This window comes from Tenrec ecaudatus, chromosome 17, assembly GCF_050624435.1.
Source record: "Tenrec ecaudatus isolate mTenEca1 chromosome 17, mTenEca1.hap1, whole genome shotgun sequence".
NCBI classification, from domain to species: Eukaryota; Metazoa; Chordata; class Mammalia; order Afrosoricida; family Tenrecidae; genus Tenrec; species Tenrec ecaudatus.
The window spans coordinates 53343965-53365146 of NC_134546.1; the positions used below are offsets into that span (position 1 = coordinate 53343965).

Consider the following 21182-nt stretch of genomic DNA (forward strand, 5'->3'; position numbering starts at 1 on the left):
ATTACAGGCTGTCAATGACCAATATTCATATAGACCAATTTCTCATATTATTTTCTCAGCCGGCAGATTCAATAACTATGGATATAACCCTGACACACACTTTTCCTGATTTTATACTACGTAGTATTCCTTTGTTCTAAATGACTTGCCTCGACCTATAGACAGATTCCACATGAACACAATCCAGTGCTCTGTGACTCCCATTCTTTGCAATGTTATCTATAATTTGTTATGATTCAAGCAGTCAAATACATTTTGCAAAGTCGATAAAATGCAAGTAAACATCCTTCTGGTACTCTTTGCTTTCAGCAAAGAACCGTTGGATGTCAGAAATGGTGTCCTTCATTCCACCTCCTCTTCTGAATCCAGCTTGAGTTTCTGGCCATCTTCTGTTGATGCAGTTCTTCTGTACCTCACTGTATATGAATTCTCTCTCCATAAAAGGTAAATAAAATTAATTTGCTATGTGCTACATACTTTTATAGGTCTAGAAAGTTGATCTCTGAATTCTCAAAATGGCTTTATTTCATAGGTTAGTTTTTCTTAAATAGAATGGATTCATTGTAAGTAAGGACAATCAACAAATCTTGCCTCATTTCGGTGTATTTACTGTAATTGTTAACAGCTAAAATTAAAAAGGCATCAATCTTAAGAGATGAAGAGTTGCTTAGAGACCTATCAGCACCTCAATCTTTTCTGTGTCATGAGTTCTTCTGAGACTCTGATGAAAACAAAGCTAAAGACCTCTTCCCAAGAAATATACATAAATACCAATTTTTTCTTAGGATTTTATATGACTTGGAGACTATTATGCCACTGAAACCCATCCAGGGACTCACTTAGGAGCCCAAAGATCTCAAATTAACACTCCTGAACTGACTCAGTCCCTTCCTACAGACGAAGAAGTAGGTCATTCTCCTTTAAGGGTCTTGGAGGAAACTTGCTGGTACAGTGGGTTACGTATTGGCTGCAGTTGAAATGCACCCGCTGCTCTGAGGTTTAGTCTTACACATTTTTCAGGAACCCTTCTACTCTATCCTAGAGCATCGCTGCTAGAATTGACTTGACGGCAGTCGGTCTGAAGGATCCAAGGAAGGGATCGTGGTGGCGCGATGGTTAAAGCACTTGCTGCAACTGGAAAGGTTGGCAGTTGGAGCCCAGGCAATGTGATGGCGCGTTTCTGTAAAGATTTACAACTTTGGAAGCCTCTGTCCTATAGGGTCCCTAGGAGTCAGAATCAATTCAATAGGTCTGGGCCTTGACTTAGAAGGGTCCAAGGAGGAAAAGTAACCAGTTTAGGAGCCAAAGAAGGATTCCAAGCCTTCTGACGCCCACACGTTTATGTGGTCTGCCCTTAGTTAACTTTTTCCACCAAATTCCCATCGATGGAATCCCTGAACCTAGATTCACTTGACATGATCCTTTTTATTCTACTGCAATACTTGTGGTCACACCAGGTGTGGTTTGAAGTTGACGTTGCACTCACTCGCATAGACTAGGGAGAAAGCTGAGTCCTTTATATGAAATGGAGGCATTTCTCCGAAGATCGCCTCAAAACCCAGAACATAAAAAGCCTTGGCAATTAAAAACAAAAAGACACCCTTTGGGAGGCAGGGGATAGTTTATTTTCATGAAATCCCCTCTTAAAACATTGCCTATATTTATTCTCTGAAACTCCTCAGTCGGTTCTGTTGAGCTTTCTAACATTGGAAAGATCTTATTGAACATACTCTTAGTTCTGGAACCCTCTCCATGGGGTCTGACCAAAAACAATCAAACTCCAGGGTGAGCCAGGAAACCCATGTGAGTTATTCCTATTCAGACGTTCAGTCTGGAACAGCTTTCTGGCCCCCAATTCAAACGGAGGCAGTGAGAAATGAACGAGGACCCAGAAAGCCCTTTCTTCTGTGTGAAAAGGCCTGATGGGAAGTGGGGCAGCTAATAAAGAGACGGCTCAAGCTGCAGCCTACAAATTTCTCTCAGTGGCCACTAACAACAATAACAGCAGAGAAATCACTTAGACCAGCAGCCGACAGTGACAGAATAAATGCCACCTGTACGTGCAATCTATATAGATTTTACTAGGCATTTGCTAAACTACGCCCGTGTTATCATCTCTTCCATAGTTCTACTTGCATGGATAAGTCAAGTGTGCTTAAAAACGTCCTCCACCCGTCTGTCAGTTTGTCCTACCCTGCTGGCTAAGGTGTTCCTGTGATGCTGGAAGCTAAACCACTGTCGTTTCAAACACCAGCAGGGTCCGCTGTGGGTGGGCAGGTTCCAGGAAGCTTCCAGACTAGGATGCAGTGCCTGGTCGGCTACGGCTAAAAAGGAGCCAGGGAGAACCCCGTGGAGTTCCCAGGTTACTTTGGCCGAGCCCTCAGGAGGATCAGGCCCGATGCTTAACTCGCAGCGTCACCAGGGCTCCTTTTGTGGCTCTGGTAAGTAAATTAAGTAGAGAGACACCTAAGGCCGGGGAATGAGCGTCCACACGGAAATGGAATGGACGGCTGTCCCCTTTCTAAAGGGGTCTAGATTGAGCGGGCAGGCGTGTTTTGCAGAGAGGGTCGACGACGGGCGGCAGGCCCCCCCGGGGTGGTGTCCAGGCCGCGGGCCGGCTCAGCCTCCTGGCGCTGGTGGCCCGGCTGCAGCCCGCCACATCGTCGCGACCCGCCCCACGGACCAGCGCCGCGCGGCCCAATCAGCGCCGCGGCCTGGAGCCCCGCCCCCTCCCGCGGCTATATAAGCCTCAGCCCGGGCTCCGCCCCTCACTCCGCCGAAGTCGCCTGCGCCTCCGCCTCCGAGGCCTGGAGGAGCCGCGGCCCCCGCCCCGCCGCCCCCGCGCCTCGCCCCCCGCCGCCTGGGCGCCCGCCCGCCGGCCGCTCTGCCCGCCTCGTTCTGCGTCGGCGATGTGGCCGGGCCCGAGGCCCGCGGCCCTGGGGCTGCTGCTGCTGCTGCTGTGCGCCGCGTCGGCCGGCGCCGCCAACGCCGCGGAGCTGCACCACCCGCCGGGCGAGCACCGCGCCGACTACGACCGCGAGGCGCTGCTGGGCGGCCAGGTGAGGCGGGAGGCCGGGCGGCCGCCGCCACGGCTTTGTCCCGGGACAAAGGGGTGCGGCCTGGCCGGGGCGGCCTGACCACGGGGGCCGGCGGAGCGCATCGATGCTCTCGGGCCTGGCCGTTCGCTCGCTGGCGGAGTGGGTTGGGGGCGGCCGGCGCGGGGGGGGGGGGGCGATCCCTTCACCAGACCCCCTTCCGTCCTGCGGACTTGGGGCAGCATCACGGAGGCCGTGCGTAGGGGGCTGGGGCGCCGGAGAGCAAGTGGGGTTCTCCCCGCGAAACGCCTCTGCCGAGGCAGGCTTCGGGTAGCCATCCCCTCCCCCACCGTTGTCTGTCGTTGTTTTTAAACCACCGATTGTAATGCTTACTCCTGGTGCCCCCCCATCCTTCCCCCCTCCCTCCCAGGATGAAGTCGATGAATATGTTAAACTCAACCCCGAAGAGCAGCACAAAAGACTGAAGTCCATCATAAAGAAAATTGACCTGGACTCGGATGGCTTTCTCACGGAAAGTAAGGCAGGCCGGCCCCTCACCACCTGCCCTCGGAGAGACCCCTTTGTAGGCGAGAGAAAGGCCAGCATTGTAAACAAACAGGCTGTCTGTGGAACGGAGATTGCCAGGCACTCACAAATGGGTGGGGTGGGGGATGGGGGCAGAGAGCAAATTTTAGACTCAGAAATCTTTAGATAGAAGGTACCGAGTGCAACGTCATGCCTTCCCCAGTAAGGAATAAACATCATTAATCCCTGTACGAGAGGTGCCTCTTGAAGCGCCTTACACCTCGGGAGATGTTTAGTTTGGGTTGGCTTGTTTATTTTAAACCGTCAACAATATGCTTCCTTTTATTCCCAGACCCTCTGGGAGGCACTGCTTTGTGGCTTTCTATTTGGTATATGCCACATTAGAATTTTAATCCTTGGGTTTAAAAACCAGTTGAAAAAGACCTGTGGCATGCTCATGGAGTGTTATCACTAAATGGTAGAGCTGGTCAGGGCCTGAGAATCCTCTCTCTCACTCTGGAGATGGAGAAATTCACTGCCCTTTCAAATCACTGGTAAGCTCAGGACTAGCCGCGGGCCTTCTGCTCCCAGTTCAGTGTGTAATGTCCTAGACTGGGAAACAAAACAATCGGGGTGCTCTAGATAGGTCTCTAGACAGAATTCAAATGTTCAGATTATTAAAAGAATGGCCTAAGTCAATGTTTCACAAGATGGGTGATGTCCCACTTGGCCCGGGCACTGGGACATTTCAAGGAGGAGGTGGGGCTGCTGCAAAAGCAAACAGCTATACATTATCCTGGATTATGGGATATAGTACAAACCCCAAGGGAGTGTACTGAGTCCGTCCCCCGCCCCCAGCCCCGGAAAAGGCAGTAGGCTAAATAAATTGGGGAACCTATGGTCTAAATTAAGGTCTGTGCCACTCTGAGTCTCCATCCTTTAATTCAGGGGATGAACCCTTTCAACTAGCCATGTTGATTTGTCCACACACAAAAAAAATCAGAGAGTAATTACAGGGACCATAAATTAGTCCCGTTGCTCTAACCCTTATTTGAATTTTGCTCAGCACCCATGATGAAATCGCTGGAGACCAACTTGTGAACTGTTTGGTAAATTTAAGACATGCTGTCCATGAAATATTCACGCGGATGCCCCCAGAAATAGGAAGGTTTGGGTTCCTTGTACTTGAAAACAAAACAAACGAAAAGCCTTTGGGCCCTACGTACTCAGAACAAGTTTGCACTTGGTTACATTGAAATGGACACAGTGTTGATCTAGAAGACTGTGGTACCTGTCTATAGAGTTCGCTTAAGCAAGGAAAGCACAGGCTTCATGTGCAAACTTACTGTGTAGTGAACAGTCTTGATTTTTTTAAATAACCACCTCAAGGATTCTACTTCTTGGTATGACTAGCACCTGTCTCTCTGCCAACCCCACAGCATCTTCCTATATACAAATGTAGAGCCCCAGAGCAGAGCACTCAGTCATCAAGGTCAGCCTGGGTTTACCTGTGCTGGTTTACTATCGCATAGTGAGCAATTCGGAGCTCTGGTGACGTGGTGGTTACATCTGAGGCTGCTAACCACCAAGTCAGTAGGTGGAAATCCAAGAGACTTAGAGTTCCAGTCTCAGAAACCCACAGGGGCATTTCCACCCTGTCCCATAGTGTTGCTGCGAGTCAGCCTTGAGAGTGAGCCGTTATTTCACCGGGGTTTCACCATGGCTCATGAACAACGCGAACTTGTTCACTATAGATTACTAAGTAAGCACAAGTAAGCCCATGATTACCTTGCTTACTGGGTCTTCTGCCCCTGCCTGGCAGAGTTAGGGCCTGGGTGTTACGTTGGAATGTTTAATCATAGATAATTAAGAAACTTTACAGCTAAAAAGAACTTAGTCTGCATCTTCGCGTTTCAGGTGAGAAAACACAGGCTTTGGGAGGGTAAGCCCCCACCACCACCCGCTGGCATTGCTGAAGCCCATGTTTCGTTCCTGGTACATTTACTTAAAGTAAACTAGAACACGTCGTTGATGTTTTAAGGACACGCTCCTCCTGCTTGTGAGGTCCAGAACTGGATCGGAGAGAGGCTCTTGAGAAGTAATTCAAATTCAGTATAATGAGTTTGGGATTTAAAGCCAAACGTAGATTTGAGATTTGGCTCTGGCCAGAAGACTGCCTGAACCCTGATTTCCTCAACTGTAAAACCCTGTGACGTCAATGACCTGTCAGGGAGATTAGAGACTGCAGATGATGAAGTCATAGTTCAATGGCTGGTTGCCCTACCAGTATAGTTCAGTACCAGTTTGTGAAGCATGATAAAAACAGTGACGACGTGGTGTCTTGGGATGAATACGACATTCAGATGTAGTCATAGTTCAGTACCTGCGTGTACATAGTCATAGTTCAAGAGCTGGTCGCCCTAATGATCGTGACTCTTGGCAGAGCTTAAGGAAAGATGCCGTGTCTTTGTGACTCATCACATCATAGAAGGTCACATCATAGACGGGTACCACACTTTTATTCAGCCACGTTGCCTTTAAACCAAATGGTATGTTCCTGCAAATACTGTCCTTGCCGAATACATACATTTCCCCTCCCTTCCTTTTTTAAATACATTGACAATAATTTTAATATTTTCAATACAATATTTGTAAATGCATGTTTATATTTGTATATGTATAGTAAATACCTCCGTGAATGACTCTAAAAGCTGATCTTAAAGTTGATCATTGAGAACGTTTTTTTTTTTTTTTAACAGTGAAGGCAGTGATTGTGGCAGGGCTTCTAGTATATCGCCACTCATAAATGGGTTAACATTTCCTACACATTTTTTGGGGGGGCATGGTTAAAAGGAATATACATTCAAGTGGAAACCACCTGTGCTTCCAGAAAGCTCTTTGGTAGTTTGCAAAGGTTACCTGTAATTTGTTGGTTGATACTAAAATGTCAAGTGCTGTTTCGACCAATTGGTAATACATTCAGCCAGCCTTTGTTGAGTTAGGAACGTCCTGGGCACTTGTTCTATGTGTCTGTGTCCAAAACCAGACCCAAACTGCACTCAGCAGCTGCACATCCTCGTGATCACATGTTGTACTATTCTTAGGCTCTAATCAGCTCTCATATCTACACAGCATGACCAGTTCCACGCTCAGTATTGCCAAACACTGATGAAACATCCCCCCTGCCCCCATTATCTTTCAAAGGAGCTTTCGACGTCACCTCGGCATCAGAATGACTGTTGTCACACTTGCTGCATTTTATGAATCTCATAGGTGAACTCAGTTCATGGATTCAGATGTCCTTTAAGCACTACGCCATGCAAGAGGCAAAGCAGCAGTTTGTGGAGTACGATAAAAACGGTGACGACGTGGTGTCGTGGGATGAATACAACATTCAGATGTACGATCGGGTGATCAACTTTGACGACAACCCGGCCCTGGATGACGTAGAGGAGGAGTCCTTTAGGCTGGTGAGTACAAGTGCACAAGCTGTTCTGTTTGATCCGATCGCTGTACTTCACCTTCCCACATGACTGAGAGCCAGGGCGCCCGAGATCAGAGGCCAAGATCTTGCTCTGTAGACGGTCACCCGTTCCACGCCAGCGGCCAGTTGGATGGTTTCCTCCTTTGCTTGCATAACTGCCTCGTAACGCCCCTGCATCTGTTTGTCTCAGCTGCTCTGGTGGCCCTCGCTGCCCCAGTAGCTCCCTGATGCGTTCTAGACGCGTTTCTCACATCTGCCTGTTCGCGTCGTCCCTGAACAGCTTTGTAGCATGCTTATGAAGAAGGCTGTGGGGCCTGTTTGCACTTTTAAACATAGTATTATATCAAATAACTCGCTTATTTCTTTTCTTCCAAAAGGTATAAAATGAATTGTTCTTCCTCCTGAAGTTTTCAGAGGACAACATTCTGTGTTGGCTCGGGCTTCACAGAATGTGGAAGGGTACCGTTTATCCGCCACAGAGCGAAGATAAAAGCCAATCGTTTTCAGACAGAGATGTCAGTGGGAGAGCGAGCTCTTGTGCTTGTTCCAGAAGCTGAAGTCATCTGCTTCTGTACGGACACACGGGCTTGGAAACCCTCCCTTGGGTTGCTTGACTGGGTGGCAGTGGGTGGAGCACTGGACTAGCTAAAAGGCCAGCAGCTGAAACTCCCCAGCCACTCCGAGGGAGAAAGATGAGGCTGTGAAGATTCACAGCCTCTTGAGACTGATTCTGGTAGCAGTTGTACAACACTGCTGGATGTGGATGAACTGTGGAATGGTATGTCTGGATTAGCTCCTAATAAAATGGTTTTGGGGTGGGGGGGCGGAGAACCAATAACAGCCTCAGAAACCCTACGGTGCAGTTCTGCTTTGTCCTGTAGGGCCGCTAGGAGTCAGCATCAACTTGAATCCATCAGTGGGTCAGGTTTTTCAGTTTGACGAGTGTCCAGTCTATGAAGATGCTGCTTACTTACGAGTAGTATTAGCCCCTGAAGAAAGACTTTAGACGCTGCAGTGAGGTGCCTCACTGTTAATGATTGCGCATGTGCTTAACAAGCTCGGGTTTCCTGCTTCTATACGAACTTACAACGTGGAAACTTTAGGGGCAGTTCTGCTCTGACCCACAGGGTATTTGGTGAATCAGAATCCACTCACAGTGGTGAGCTGCGGGTATTCATGCGTGGATGCAGAGGGCCTCAGAGGCCTAGCAGGGCTGTCCACTGCTACTCTGCAGTCGCAGTCCGCTCTTAGAGATGAGAGCGCTGGGACAGAGAGGTTCAGCAACTTACTCGAGGCTGCAGAGCTGTTGCGTGGTAGAACCAGATGTGGAGCCAAGCCGACTGGGTGGAAAGCAGAAACGGAACCTCCACACGTAGTGCCCTGCCCACACTCCACGCATAGTCATTAGCAGGGAAAGCAGCTTTTCTTAAATTGCTACTCTTACTAAAAACTACTCTATTCTGATGAAAAAGAATATGTTGAAGGGAGCATAAGTTTACATTTCATTGATTTTGTGAGTGCATCAGCTTTAGATTAGAGTTTAAATTATACCCTTTTACTCCTTATTGGGGTCTCCATTTTATAGCAGAATAAAAATAATTTCAGTCAGTGAAGTGAATGATAGATAATGAGACTGGATGGTACTGTCTATTAGGCAACTTCCTTTATTATTGAATTCACTTGGCTCACAAGCATCTCTAAAGATCTGGGATTTTGTAAAGCTGAGCCATGGTATGGTGTTCATTCCTTCCCTGCCTAGGGGCAACAGAAGTTGGCCTCAGTATTTGACAACCTTACTGAAAACCCAAAACCAAACTCACTGCCATCAAGTCAGTGCTGACTCATAGCGACTCCTTGTGGGTTTCTGAGACTGTTTACCACAGTAGAGAGCCCGGTCTTTCTCCCGAGAAGCTGCTGGTGGTTTTGAACTGCTGACCATATGGATTGCAACCCAACTCAACCTAAAATAATATTTCCCCCAAAATGGGATTTTGGGTGGTTTTTGTTTTGTGACATAAAAGATACTTTTTTTTTTTAATAAATCATTTTAATGGGGGCTCTCCCGGCTCTTATAGCCATCCATACATCCATTGTATCAAGCACATTTGTAAATATGTTGCCATCATCATTTTCAAACCAATTTCTTTCTACTTGAGCCCTTGGTATCAGCTCCTCATTTCCTTTTCTCCCCCACCCTCATGACCCCTTGCTAAATGATAAGTTATTATTATGTTAATAGCTTAAGCCGTCCTCCGACTCCCTTCACCCAGATTTCAGGGTGGTGGGAGGTGGTGGTTGCACGTCGATCAATAGAAGATACCATTATTGGGAAGAGAAACGGGGCTCATTAGCGCAGCTAGTTGTGTACAGCTTTCCTTTTACCCGATGCTGTGAGACTGCTGTTTTCAGAAGGTCTCAGACCAGCTGGAGGCTCTGAGGCAGATCCCTGAAGTGGACATTGGCCAGTGGCAGCCCCATTGGCCCGGGATATGTCTGCCTCTTCTTCAGGCAGGTCAGCTCATACTTGGTAAGCATTTGATATCAGTAGCCCCTAAATATCCACGTGGCGTGTGAAGACAAGCCGAGGCGCATGTGCAGAGTCCTTGAAACGCGAAGTAAAGGACAAAGGTGCATCCATCTCAACCAAAATTACAGAATAAACTTACCCACAAATTAAAAGTAACTGGGTAGCCGAAGGACACAAAATTTTCATCTTTGAGAACCTATTAAGAAGCTAGAGTCAATATGATGATACTTGAATCGTATTTGATGTTTAATAAGCTTCTGTGTGGAGCAGCGTTTCACAGCCTGTGGATTGCGGCCCCTTTGGGGGGTTAAACGACCCTTTCCCAGGGGTCGCCGGATTCACAACAGTGGCAAAACGACAGTGATGAAGTAGCAACGAAAATAATGTTAAAAAAATAAATAAAATAATGTTATGGTTGGGGGTCACCACCACGCGAGGAATTGTCTGAAAGGGGGGCGGCCTGAGGAAGGTTGCGAACTGCAGGTACAGAGCATTGCGAGAACCAGGAGCAAAGCCCCTTTCCGGCTGAGAAGTGCCTGCAGAAGCACTTCCTTGTAATAAGACGAACCGTGACGGCCAGCACACTGAAGCGGGATAATGATGGTTTGGAGACCTACCTGGCAAAAGCTCTGTTGTACTCCTCACGGCAGCTGCTGAATATGCCTATACAGCAGTATTTATTTATGTAAGCTATAGCCTTACATGTGACTAATCTGAATTTTTTAAGACCTAGACTTTTGTTTTTACTGTCGCAGTTAATGAATCTCCTCATGCAAAGTCCTTCTTCTACCAAAAGATGGCAGTTTTGTTCCTCATAAGTTTCTGTAGTAATATAAAAAGAGAAATCCCGGTAGTTTCATTTTACTACTGTACCTAGCACTCTCTGCCCTTGAAGGAAATATAAGGTTTTTATATAAGGGTTGGGAGGGGGGAAATTTATAAAAATGCCTATCTCTTCGTATCTTTTAGACACTTTCCATTTTTAAAGAAAATGTATCATAGCTTATTGGCTTATTTAATAATGAGCTGGTCTTAAGTTGGGTTTTTCAATTGTTCATGAATAAAAGCTTTCAAATAGATATTATTTTATTTTAAAGATGTAAGAAAAGTGAACTAGAAAGCTATCTTTCCTCTTATTTAAAAAAAGAGAGAAAGAAATATCAGCTTGACAGCCTTTCTTTCCCTGGACAAATACGGCCGGATGGAGCTCCCTCCACTGAGCCGTGCATCTTGTCTCCAAACGGGAGGGTTCTTTCATAAGGAAGCTAAGCACTTGGTATTTTAGATAGTGGTTTATTCAGACACTTGATTTTCTTAACAAAGTACCCCAAGTTCTCATTTCTCTACTTTTCCCCCTGTTTATGCCCTAATGTAAAATGCAAATTATTTGGTCTCGTTCTTGAAAACAATGAAACATGAAGGTAAAGGCAATTAATTGGGAGGAAATACGTTGGAATTTTAGTTTGCCTTCTCCCCTCCACGTCTGCCATGACTGAGTGACTACTAGGCTTGTGGGGTTGGATATTTAAGAGCCTGCATTCTACTGGAGAACAGGTGAGCCTCAGTCAGTCCGTTCTTGCACGGGGACTGGTGTTTCAGTAAACAGCTGCTACCTAGCCTTCTCCATTCTAGGACACGGAAAGCCCTGTTTGCCTTCAGCAGTGAAATACATCAATCAAAAGCTGCCAAAACGTTTGACATTGTGCTTTCCGAAATGCGCGCATTCATAGGAAGGAAAGCTATTCCTGGGATTCTGAAAATAAAAATGATGCCCCGTTAGCCATGTAGCATCATCTGCTCCAAGGCCCTTGTTGCAGAAGGGCCTTTGACAATTGGTCAGAAGCAGCTTTGTCCCTAAGAGCTGCTGGACCGTTTTCCGACTTGAGCAGAAACAGAAGATGGGAGGGAAAATAGAAAGTAGACCCGTTCAGACTTCCACTGTGTTTCAGAAAACACAGAAGTAGCACTCGAAGGAGCTGGCTAAGAGTAGACTTCCAAATATTATGTACATATTCTAATAGTATGAGGTCCTCAAGATAAAACTTTGAAATTTTTTTTTATAAATTATCATGGGGGAGGGAGGGAGGAAGGGTGGGGAAGAGGGAGAAATGAGTTGATATCCAGGGTTCAAGTAGAAAGAAAGTATTTTGAAAATGATGGCAACATGTACAAATTATGCTGGACACAATGGATATATGTCTGGATTGTGATGAGCTGTATGAGCTCCCAAAAATGATTACAAAAAGAAGGCTTTATTTGGTGGGAGGGGGAATCTATTAACTTTTTTTTTTTTAAGTCATTTAGAAGCTCAGAAAAGGCCTGAGGTAGTTTATGGTACCAACCTGGCCGATAAACGCATGTAGAATTAATTGAAGGGTAGAGAGATAAATGGCTCAGTGAGCCTTGCCTCTCGAGTTCTCGGGTCTCTTTCTTTGTGATGGTCGGACCAGGGTGCAGCTGCCTTAGCAGTTCCCTGCTTCAGCTTTCAAGGCTCACTTTCTGTAAGACATCCCCGAGGAGAAGCCACATGGACCTACCCCGATGCAGGCCTGGGTGCTGGAGCAGCCGTGTGGAGACCCCTGCCAGTGCTGAGATGCTTACACATTCACTGATAAGGCTTTCTTCCTGCAGTCAGCATCATTGCGAGTGTTTTGTGAGATGGAGGAGGACTTTGTGGATTGGTGGGTTAATGTTGGACTTGTGGGCTTGGGCAGCACTGGATGTTTTGTTGATGTGCACTTAACCTTTACATAAAACTCTCTCTTATACATGAGTTTCTGTGGATTTGTTTCTCTTAAAGTACCCAGACTAATACAAGGCCCCACCAAGGTATGGTACATGTCTAAACGTCACTGCTTTTTGGAATCTGGAAAGGTCTTAAGATTGTTGAAAGGAGCTAGCATAGGACTATACAAAGGGTAGGGAGGATCAAGTCCATATATTTAAACTGTTACTTCTAACGTTCATCAAATCATGTCATCTCAACCATTGATCAATGTTGATCAGTCATTACGGTTTTTAATTAGAAACATTAACAGCTAACATTGAGTAGATACTTTATGCAATGATTTTAATAGGGAATTTTATCCCAATTTTAGACATAAGGAAACCAGAGAGCCTGGCCTGATTAATAAAGGTAGTAAATAGCGTTGGTGGAATTCAGATCTTGGTCTAGCTCTGCTTCTAATGTTGGTTACTATTTATTCAACCTACCTTCAAAGAAATGAGGTTGATGGAAAGATAGATCATATGAGAATGTAATTTAAATTTCATATAGTTTATATTTCTCAAAATGCTTTTTAAATAATGCTATGTTACAACTGAAAATTTTTTAACCTTTTTTTTTTCTTTTCAAAGCTTCATTTAAAGGACAAGAAACGATTTGAAAAAGCTAATCAGGACACGGATCCGAGTTTGAATCTTGAGGAATTCATTGCTTTCGAGCACCCTGAAGAAGTTGACTATATGATGGTAAGGGGGGGGAAACGTTGAGTGAATTATTGAGTGACTAAAACTTTAAAAGCTGTGTTTACCAAGTCATTAAACTGGATTGCCTAGCCACTAGGGTTTTTAAGAGACAGCAAGATCAATCAAAATTCTCCCCATCTAATAGTAAAGGTGGGAAAAGGAGGCTTGGGATGGTGGTGAAACAACACTGACCACAGGCCCATTGAGTCCACCCCAGCTGCTAGCGACCCAGTGGGACGGAACACAACTCCCACAGGCCGTCCTGGGCCGTGATCTGCATGGAAGCAGACTGCCCTTTGTTTCCTCCCCCTGCCCTGCTTCTTCCTGTTGAGTGAGTGCTTTGGTAGGTTTGAACTGCTGACCTTTGGGTTAGCACACTAGTGCTTAACTGCTGTGCCACTATGGCCTTTATAACAAATACTGTTTACTAAGTAGAGTATTTATCTTGCATGGCACCGCTTGGCTCCCAGGGTAAGTGAGGGGCGGGGAGGGATAGAAGGCTGGGTTGAGTCAGAAGTTGCTGCTTTGAATAACTGGACTGCCGAAACACGGTCCGTGCCGCCTCTCTTTGTGAGACTTTGGATAGCTTACTGGACCCAGAACACATGACCTAGTGTAAGAGCCTCACAGGACACGATGTGTTTTAGTGCCGGGGTGAAGTTTGATCAAGCTGGAGTGAGCCTGAGAATGGCAGTCAAAAGACATAAGGTCTTGGTTCTCTGGAGAATACGGAACAGCTGCAGACTCACAGGAGGCAGGACCACTGAAAGCGCTGAAGTGATGCCAGCTTTCTTGTAGCCTGAGTGGACAGGGCCGCAGGATGACACAGACTTGAGCAGCCTTTTGAAGAATGCATAACTACAGCCAGTTAACGACTGCAAGTCCAAGATGAACGGCCCTGGGACTCTGAGTTTGTGTGACAGTGTGAGGTAGCACCCGCCCTTCCATTGGTGGCTGTGGGGATGGCCATCAGTTCTCGCGGACCATCATTAGACATGTTGGCTTCTCATTCAGAGCAGCGTCATTAAGGCCCGTCTCTGCAGGGTAGCCCCAGCCACCTCGGAATTACCACCAGGGAGGTTACTTCCTATTGACCTTCACTGTCTTTGTGCATTCCTTCTGCCCTCGATGGGTGTATATGAGGCTGTCTGGTGGTGTAGTGGTTACTCATTGGGCTGCTGAGAGGTCAGCAGTTCAAAACCACTAGTCGCTCCAAAGGAGAAAGATGAGGCTTTCTATTCCCAGAAAGACTGTAACTCTGGGAAACATACGGAGGCAGTCTCACCATGAGTTAGAATTGACTTGATGGCAGTGAGTTTGGATGTTTCTTTTTTTTGTTTGTTTGAGGCGGTCAACTCTCATAAAAATCAACTTGATGGTAGTGAGGGTGAGTGAGTTCATACAGTAAAAGGGCAACGGTACAAGAACAAGTTTTCGGGTCTATAACCAAACATGTTGCCATCTGGTGGCTTTTGATTCTTAGTGGCCCAATAAAACTGGGTAGAGCTGTCAGGGTTTTTGAGGTTGTGAAATCTGTATGGGAGCCGACTGATGGGTTCAAATCGCTGACCTAGCCATTAGTACCTCAAAGTGTTACCCTCTCTGCCACCAAGGGTCTGATCTTTGCGTCAGAGTGGGAAAGGTTGGCTGACAGGCTTTGGTAGGAGTGGGGAGCAGGTTTGGGATGACTGGAGGTAGATTGGGTGGAAGAGGAAGGCGAGGCTTGGTAAGAGGCTGCACATTTCAGATGTCTAGACAGCAACCATTTTAGGCAAAGGAAGCTAAGGTAGGGCTCCTTTTGCTCATGGATTGGAGTTAGGAAACAGCAAGGGAGCAGCATGTCACCCTTGAAGGGAGGGGGCCATGTAGAGAGTAGCAGAAGTTGCAGGAGTTGAGTGCCCAGGTGGTTTCCCAAACACTCACTGCCATTGAGTTGATTTCCAGAGCAGAACTGGGTTTCTGACACTGTCCACAAGTGGTTTCGAACTGCTGACCTTACAGTGAGCAGCCCAGTGTGTCACCAGCTCTGCCACCAGGGCTCCTTCAAGGAAGCTAGGAGGGTGAAAATTGAATTATTTCAAGGTTTGGGGTGTTGGCCATATGGTTCTCAGCAATAGGCGGTTTAGTCCTGCTTCGAAATTCCAGTGTTTAGGGAACGCCCTACAAGTGTGGACAACCCGGGGCTTATTCCGGAAAGCGTCGTACAGTAGGATTGACTCAGATGGTGCTGAGATTGGCAATTTTGTGACTAAGTTTTGTTTTGTTTAATGAAAATGTCGCAGGAATTTGTCATTCAAGAAGCGTTAGAAGAACATGACAAGAACGGTGATGGATTTGTTAGTTTGGAAGAATTTCTTGGTGGTTACAGGCGGGATCCAAGTAAGTAGCCTGGGGAATGTGCGAAGAGAAGAGGGAACACAGAATTGAGAAAGAAAGAAGTGGAAAGACGGGCCTGCTCTGTTGGAGCCTGGTCTGACAGATTTCTCCCTTTTCCATAAGTGTGGTCTAATTATCAATTCAGATGAAGGAAGTCAAGGTTGACCTTGTCAACAGAATCTTGTATCTTTGCACCATACAGGAGAAAGCAATGTAAAATGCTATAAATACTGGTGTAAAATAGAGAAAGTGGCTGACTGAAATTGAAGGGATTGGTGTATGCAGCCATTTTATTTTTTATTTTTTGTAATCATGGTTTTATTTGCCCTCCTTTTTTAAAAAACATCATTTTATTGGGGGCTCGTACAATTCTTATTACAATCCATCCATCCGTTGTGTCAAGCACATTTGTACATTTATTGCCATCATTCTCAAAACATTTGCTTTCTACTTGAACCCTTGATAATTTATAAATTACTATTTTGTCATATCTTACACTGTCCGATGTCTCCCTTCACCCACTTTCTGTTGTCCGTCCCCCAGGGAGGAAGTTATATGTAGATCCTTTCAATCGGTTCCCCTTTTCTATCCCATCTTCTCTCTACCCTCCCGCTATTGCCACATTTTTTTTTAACCGGTGGGTGGCTGTGTTGATCAAAATTATTGCTTAAAAGCATCGAACAGTGCCATTTTAACAGTTGGTCATCCATTTTTTCTTAATGTGGAAACGACTTAAAATTATGTATGATGTGTTAGACATTGTCTAAAAGCCACAGAAACCTAGGTTTCTGGACAAGAAGTGGCAGTTAATAAGATTACAAGTTCATGACAGGACGCAGCTGTTTCAAAGCTGTTTCTTAGTCTGGATAGACTAGAGAAACAAATCCAGGGAAACTCATAAGTGTGTAAGAAAGAGTTTTTATATCAAAGATCAATTGTACGTTGAGAAAACATCCCAGCCCATATCACTACCATAATTCTGCTATTAACTAGTCCATAAATTCCTCTCGAGATACACACAGCCACGCAATGATGCCGAATGCAGGAAGATCACAGGCCAGTGGGTGGAAAGTCTTGTGGATCCAGTGGCAGTGGAAGCATCTCAGACTTGGCGTGGGTCTTCCCATAGCTCCTCCGACTCGGGTTCTGGCCATAGCTCCACCTGGCTTTTCAGCAGGAATACGAAACAGAGTGGGTCTGGCCTCCAGTGAGCTGTTTATTTCTGTAGCGCCTCCAAATGAGGTCATAAGCTGTGACCTGATTGACAGGCTAGACTCCACCCCTTCACTCTTTTAAAAAAATTTTCCCCATCACTCTTAATAGTCTCAAGTTGACTCCAGATTATGTAACTACCGCAGAAGCTATGAGCTGTTTGCCTTAAGAAAATTACTATCAAGAAAAGAGAAAAAAATGATTAGGGCAAAGACTGTACAGATGCGCTTTATACAATTGATGTATGTATATGTATGAACTGTGATAAGAATTGTATGAGCCCCAATAAATTGTTAAAAAAAATTACTATCATTTGGACTGACTTCAGGACTTTCCACTTAAGTAGTTTGGTTTCATTAGGCTTCCTCTACACTAAACTTTGGTTTCCTTTCTTCTTGGGAAGGACCAGACTTCCTATTGGACACTCATGATACTCTTCTACATGTGTATTTGTGTTGTCTTTCTATTAAGCTGCGACTGAAGACCCAGAATGGATACTTGTTGAGAGAGACAGATTCGTGAATGATTACGACAAAGATAGCAACGGCAGACTTGATCCCCAAGAGCTCTTGTCGTGGGTGGTCCCCAATAATCAGGGCATTGCCCAAGAGGAGGTGAGTGGCAGGAGGGCCGTTGGTTTTTTTGTTTGTTTGTTTGTTTGTTTGTTGCGTGTTTCCATTTTGGCGCGTTGGATAGGAGAGGAACTTCAAAGTAGATCTTGAACCAAAGTAAGAAGTAATGGAGTTATTTACAGTTGACGCAATGCTATGTTTTTATTTAGATCTGCGAATTGTTGCACATCATCAGACAATGAAGTTACTACTTTTATGTATTAATTTGCTGGTACAGTCAGTAGAATAATAGAAGTTAGCATTTGTAAGGGCCTTAGGATGGATCACAATAATTTGATTTTCCTGGTGACAGCAGGATTGAATTTGAATGGGCAGGAGGCAGAAGAAGACAGGAGAGAATGGGACATGCTGTAGACAAATCCTGTCACGATGTGTCAGGCGTTGAGATGCTTAGACAGACAGCAAGGCGTACGCGGCACATCTGAATGGTTCTGACAGATCAAAACCCAGGTCTGGGAATGTGGAGAACACCCTGCTGGAAATACTGACTCCCCGTGACACCCTTTTGCTTTGTTTTGTTTTAAAGGCGCTTCATCTGATCGATGAAATGGACTTGGATGGCGACAGAAAGCTCTCTGAAGCAGAGATTCTGGAGAACCAGGACTTGTTTCTCACCAGCGAGGCCACCGATTACGGCCGGCAGCTCCATGACGAGTATTTCTACCACGATGAGCTCTGAGCCCGAGGCCAGCTGACGGGAGCACCGGCTCCTTCATGGTGTGTTACCAGCTTTACTTTGGTGATACAGTTTCAATGATGTTCTATTGGACACACTAAGTCTTACACCACATCCAAGATTACACCTTCCTGGTCAGTTCTGGTCCTCTCAAAAAAAAATGAAACAGAAACCTGACAATTATTTCAAAACTGTATCTGAAGAAACGGAAACATTAATACTGTGCCATAAGACAATAACGTCTTTCCTAAGTACCCCATCTGTGTAGTGCTGTCTTGTGGAACATTTGAGTCGTTTCTCCTACTCGAAACACAAACAAGAAGAAATGGAGAACTTTCGAGATGCCTCCACACTGCTATTTAAGTCGTCCGTGACGGAGCTATTAGTTTTTGTCTGAAGTAGATTTAATTTTGGAACTGACAGAAAGGACATTGTTTTTAGAATTAGCCTTTTGTTTTAAAACCTTTAAAGGAACCTTTAGAAGGACTTCCACCTCACATAATGTTGAGAAGTTCTGCTTCAGTTTAAAACGGTTTCTATAAAGGATTTTATTGTATGAAATAGAACTTTATATTTTTGCATATGTATAGATAGTAATTATATTTAATGTATAACAATAGCATTATGGTATGTGGAATTTGACATTGTCCCCAACTGTTTGTTTTGTTGTGGTGTTTTTTTTTGACCGATTAAAAATGAAATGGCCTATCTTTTTATATGTATGTTTGTTTTTCTTTCATCCTCCTGACCTTGAACCAAACACAGGTGGTGGTTTGTGTTATCTGACCTCAGCATCTTCCACAGTAACTGCTCACAAATTAATCTCATTGTACTTTTTATTTTCAATTTTTAATCATTTTACAGCTCTTACCACAATCCACACATCCATCCATTGTGTTAAGCATATCTGTACGTATGTTGTCATCTTCATTCAAAACATTTTCTTTCTGCTTGAGCCCTTGGTATCAGCTCATTTTTCCTTCCCCATTCTCCCTCATGAACCCTTGATAATTTATAAGGTTTTTTTTTTTTCATGTCTTACACCAACCAGTCAGTCACCTTTTACCCACTTTTCTGTTGCCCCTCCCCCTGGGAGGGGGTTATATGTCGATAATTGTGATCAGTTCCCTCTCTGCCCACCACCTTCCCCTTACTCTCCTGGTATCGCTACTGTCATTGGTTCTGAACTTTACCTGTCCTGGATTCCGTGTGTTGTGAGCTCTTATCTGTACCAGTGTACATGCTCTGGTGTGGCCAGATTTGGAAGGTAGAATTGGGTTCATGATAGTGGGGAGGGGGAGCATTAAAGAACTAGAGGAAAGTTGTATATTTTGTGAGTGCTATATTGCACCCTGACTGGCTTGTCTCTTCCTTGGGACCCTTCTGTGAGGGGATGTCCAGTTGTCTACAGTTGGACTTTGGGTCTCCGCTATGCTCTCCCCCTCATTCACATCATAATGGTTTTCTGGGTCTTTGCATGTTCTGATCATTGCTTTTCTACTCCCCTTGATTAAAAAAAAATCACAAACGAGCATGCACACTGTACACTTTAGTTGCTTCTGTGGTGAATGAGTTTTGGTCTTGCTGTTTGGGCCTAGACATAATCTAAAGTACAAATATTGGATATGATTAGTAGAGTGCAATATCAAGGGAAAAGCATATTAAGCATTTGTCCACTTTGAAATGTCCCTTTTCATCTCATTCGGGAGATGGACTTCTCGGCCCTAGGGAAAGCGCCTGCGTGGCACAGTGGTTTTCACGTGACCACTAGCCTGAAGGTGGGTCTGAACCCACCTGGCCACATCCCCGAAGAACACCTTTTTTATAGAGGTCAGCCAAGAAGACCCTCTGAGCAATGTGAGGAAAGGTTAGCCTGAGGAAACCACAGAATGCCGAACTGACTTGATTCACAGAACGTAATTCAAAAATAATAATTGTCTTTAGGTCAGAGATCGTAATGAGGGGGGCTGCAAAAAGATTCCTGGAGAAATGGAATAGAAAGATGAGGGAATTTCTCCACAAACATTTGAATAAAAATTCCTTTGCCTCACATTTCCCTAACCGGCTGGTGAGGTCAGCGAATTCCAAGTCATGGTGAGCCAGTGTGTCGGAGTTAGATGTATGTATCGTGAGGAGACCACCTCCCTGAGTCAAAGCACATGTCCTGGGAGACTATAGCAGTACCTTAGTAGTTTCATTCGTTTTAGGAAAAAGTGAGGTCTAAGTGGGGTTACTGGCTTGACTACGAACCAAGAGGTTGGTGGTTTGAATCCACAGTGACCTTGCAGAAGGAAGGCGACACCGTGTACTTCTCTAAGTGGACAGGTCATTGGAAACCATATGGTGTGCGGTTCTATACTGACACGTTGGATCACTTCATTGTGATGTTTTTCTCAGGCAAGTCTTATTTTCATAGCTCACCTTTGGGGTCTCAAGTATTTCTGAGTTTTTGACTAGACCTGAAGCTCTTTTCTGATGAATTGCTGCTGTCCTATCTTTGCTGAGGAAGGATATAGATACACATTGCAAACACACCCTGCCATCTAAAGTCGCTACTGAGAGGTTGGAGACGGAGGTGTGGAACAGAGATAGAGTTTAGCCAGGAATGTGAAGTTGAGAAAGATTTTATTGAGGCAGGGAAAGAAATCCCGGGAGGGAAGGGAGAGCAGAGAAGGACGTGGGGGCATCTTGAGCCCCCGGGCGTCTTCTGAGACCCACCGAGTTAGGTCAGGGAAACCGCGCCTGGCAGTGAGGCAGTGGGATACATACAGGGCTTGAGCCAAGGACGTATGTGCTGATAAGGGAAGGAGGGCCTTCTGATGCTGCAGTTGCAAGGTCTGAGTCAGGATGTGGTCTGTGAGTAAATCATTCCAGAACGCTGAGGGAAGGGGCTGTACAGACCCAGCCCAGAGAGGTAAGCTCCTTGGAATGCTGGAGGCAGGGACTGCACAGTCCAGCACTGACCTTGAGAGGCAGGGGGAAGGGGCCACACAGTGCAGCAGGCTAGCTTTCGGGAGAGCTGGGGGAAGCGGCTGCATCGTCCAGACCTGGTCCAAACAGCTACATGGTTTCATTTTGGCCTAAGACACCTGCTTGGCTATGGCCATTTGTCAGAGACTTAACTCTGCCACTCACCTGTCACTTCTCAGCCTACAGATGTAGGGATACATCAATTTGATTAGCATGTTCCCCCTTTGTTTTTCATAGATTTCTCCAGAATCTATGGCAGAATTGTTGGACCATCAAA

At 45.5% G+C, this 21182-nt stretch overlaps 1 protein-coding gene across 1 annotated transcript; it reads left to right on the top strand.

Moving 5' to 3' along the window:
* Positions 1 to 2833: 2833 nt before the first annotated feature.
* Positions 2834 to 18645, top strand: RCN2 (reticulocalbin 2). The gene is made up of 7 exons (XM_075535187.1): positions 2834 to 3059; positions 3466 to 3571; positions 6834 to 7030; positions 12929 to 13042; positions 15322 to 15418; positions 17099 to 17241; positions 17786 to 18645. Exons 1-7 carry the CDS (start codon positions 2910 to 2912, stop codon positions 17936 to 17938), a joined length of 960 nt encoding a protein of 319 aa, XP_075391302.1. The 5' UTR covers positions 2834 to 2909; the 3' UTR covers positions 17939 to 18645.
* The last annotated feature ends 2537 nt before the right edge of the window (positions 18646 to 21182 follow it).

What these genes read in the sequence shown, in the direction of transcription:
- RCN2 (XM_075535187.1), top strand. Translation starts at nt 2,910, where the DNA reads ATGTGGCCGGGCCCGAGGCCCGCGGCCCTGGGGCTGCTGCTGCTGCTG. An exon ending in AGGCGCTGCTGGGCGGCCAG is followed by an intron (nt 3,060 to 3,465) that starts GTGAGGCGGGAG and finishes CCTCCCTCCCAG; the next exon opens with GATGAAGTCGATGAATATGT. An exon ending in GGATGGCTTTCTCACGGAAA is followed by an intron (nt 3,572 to 6,833) that starts GTAAGGCAGGCC and finishes TGAATCTCATAG; the next exon opens with GTGAACTCAGTTCATGGATT.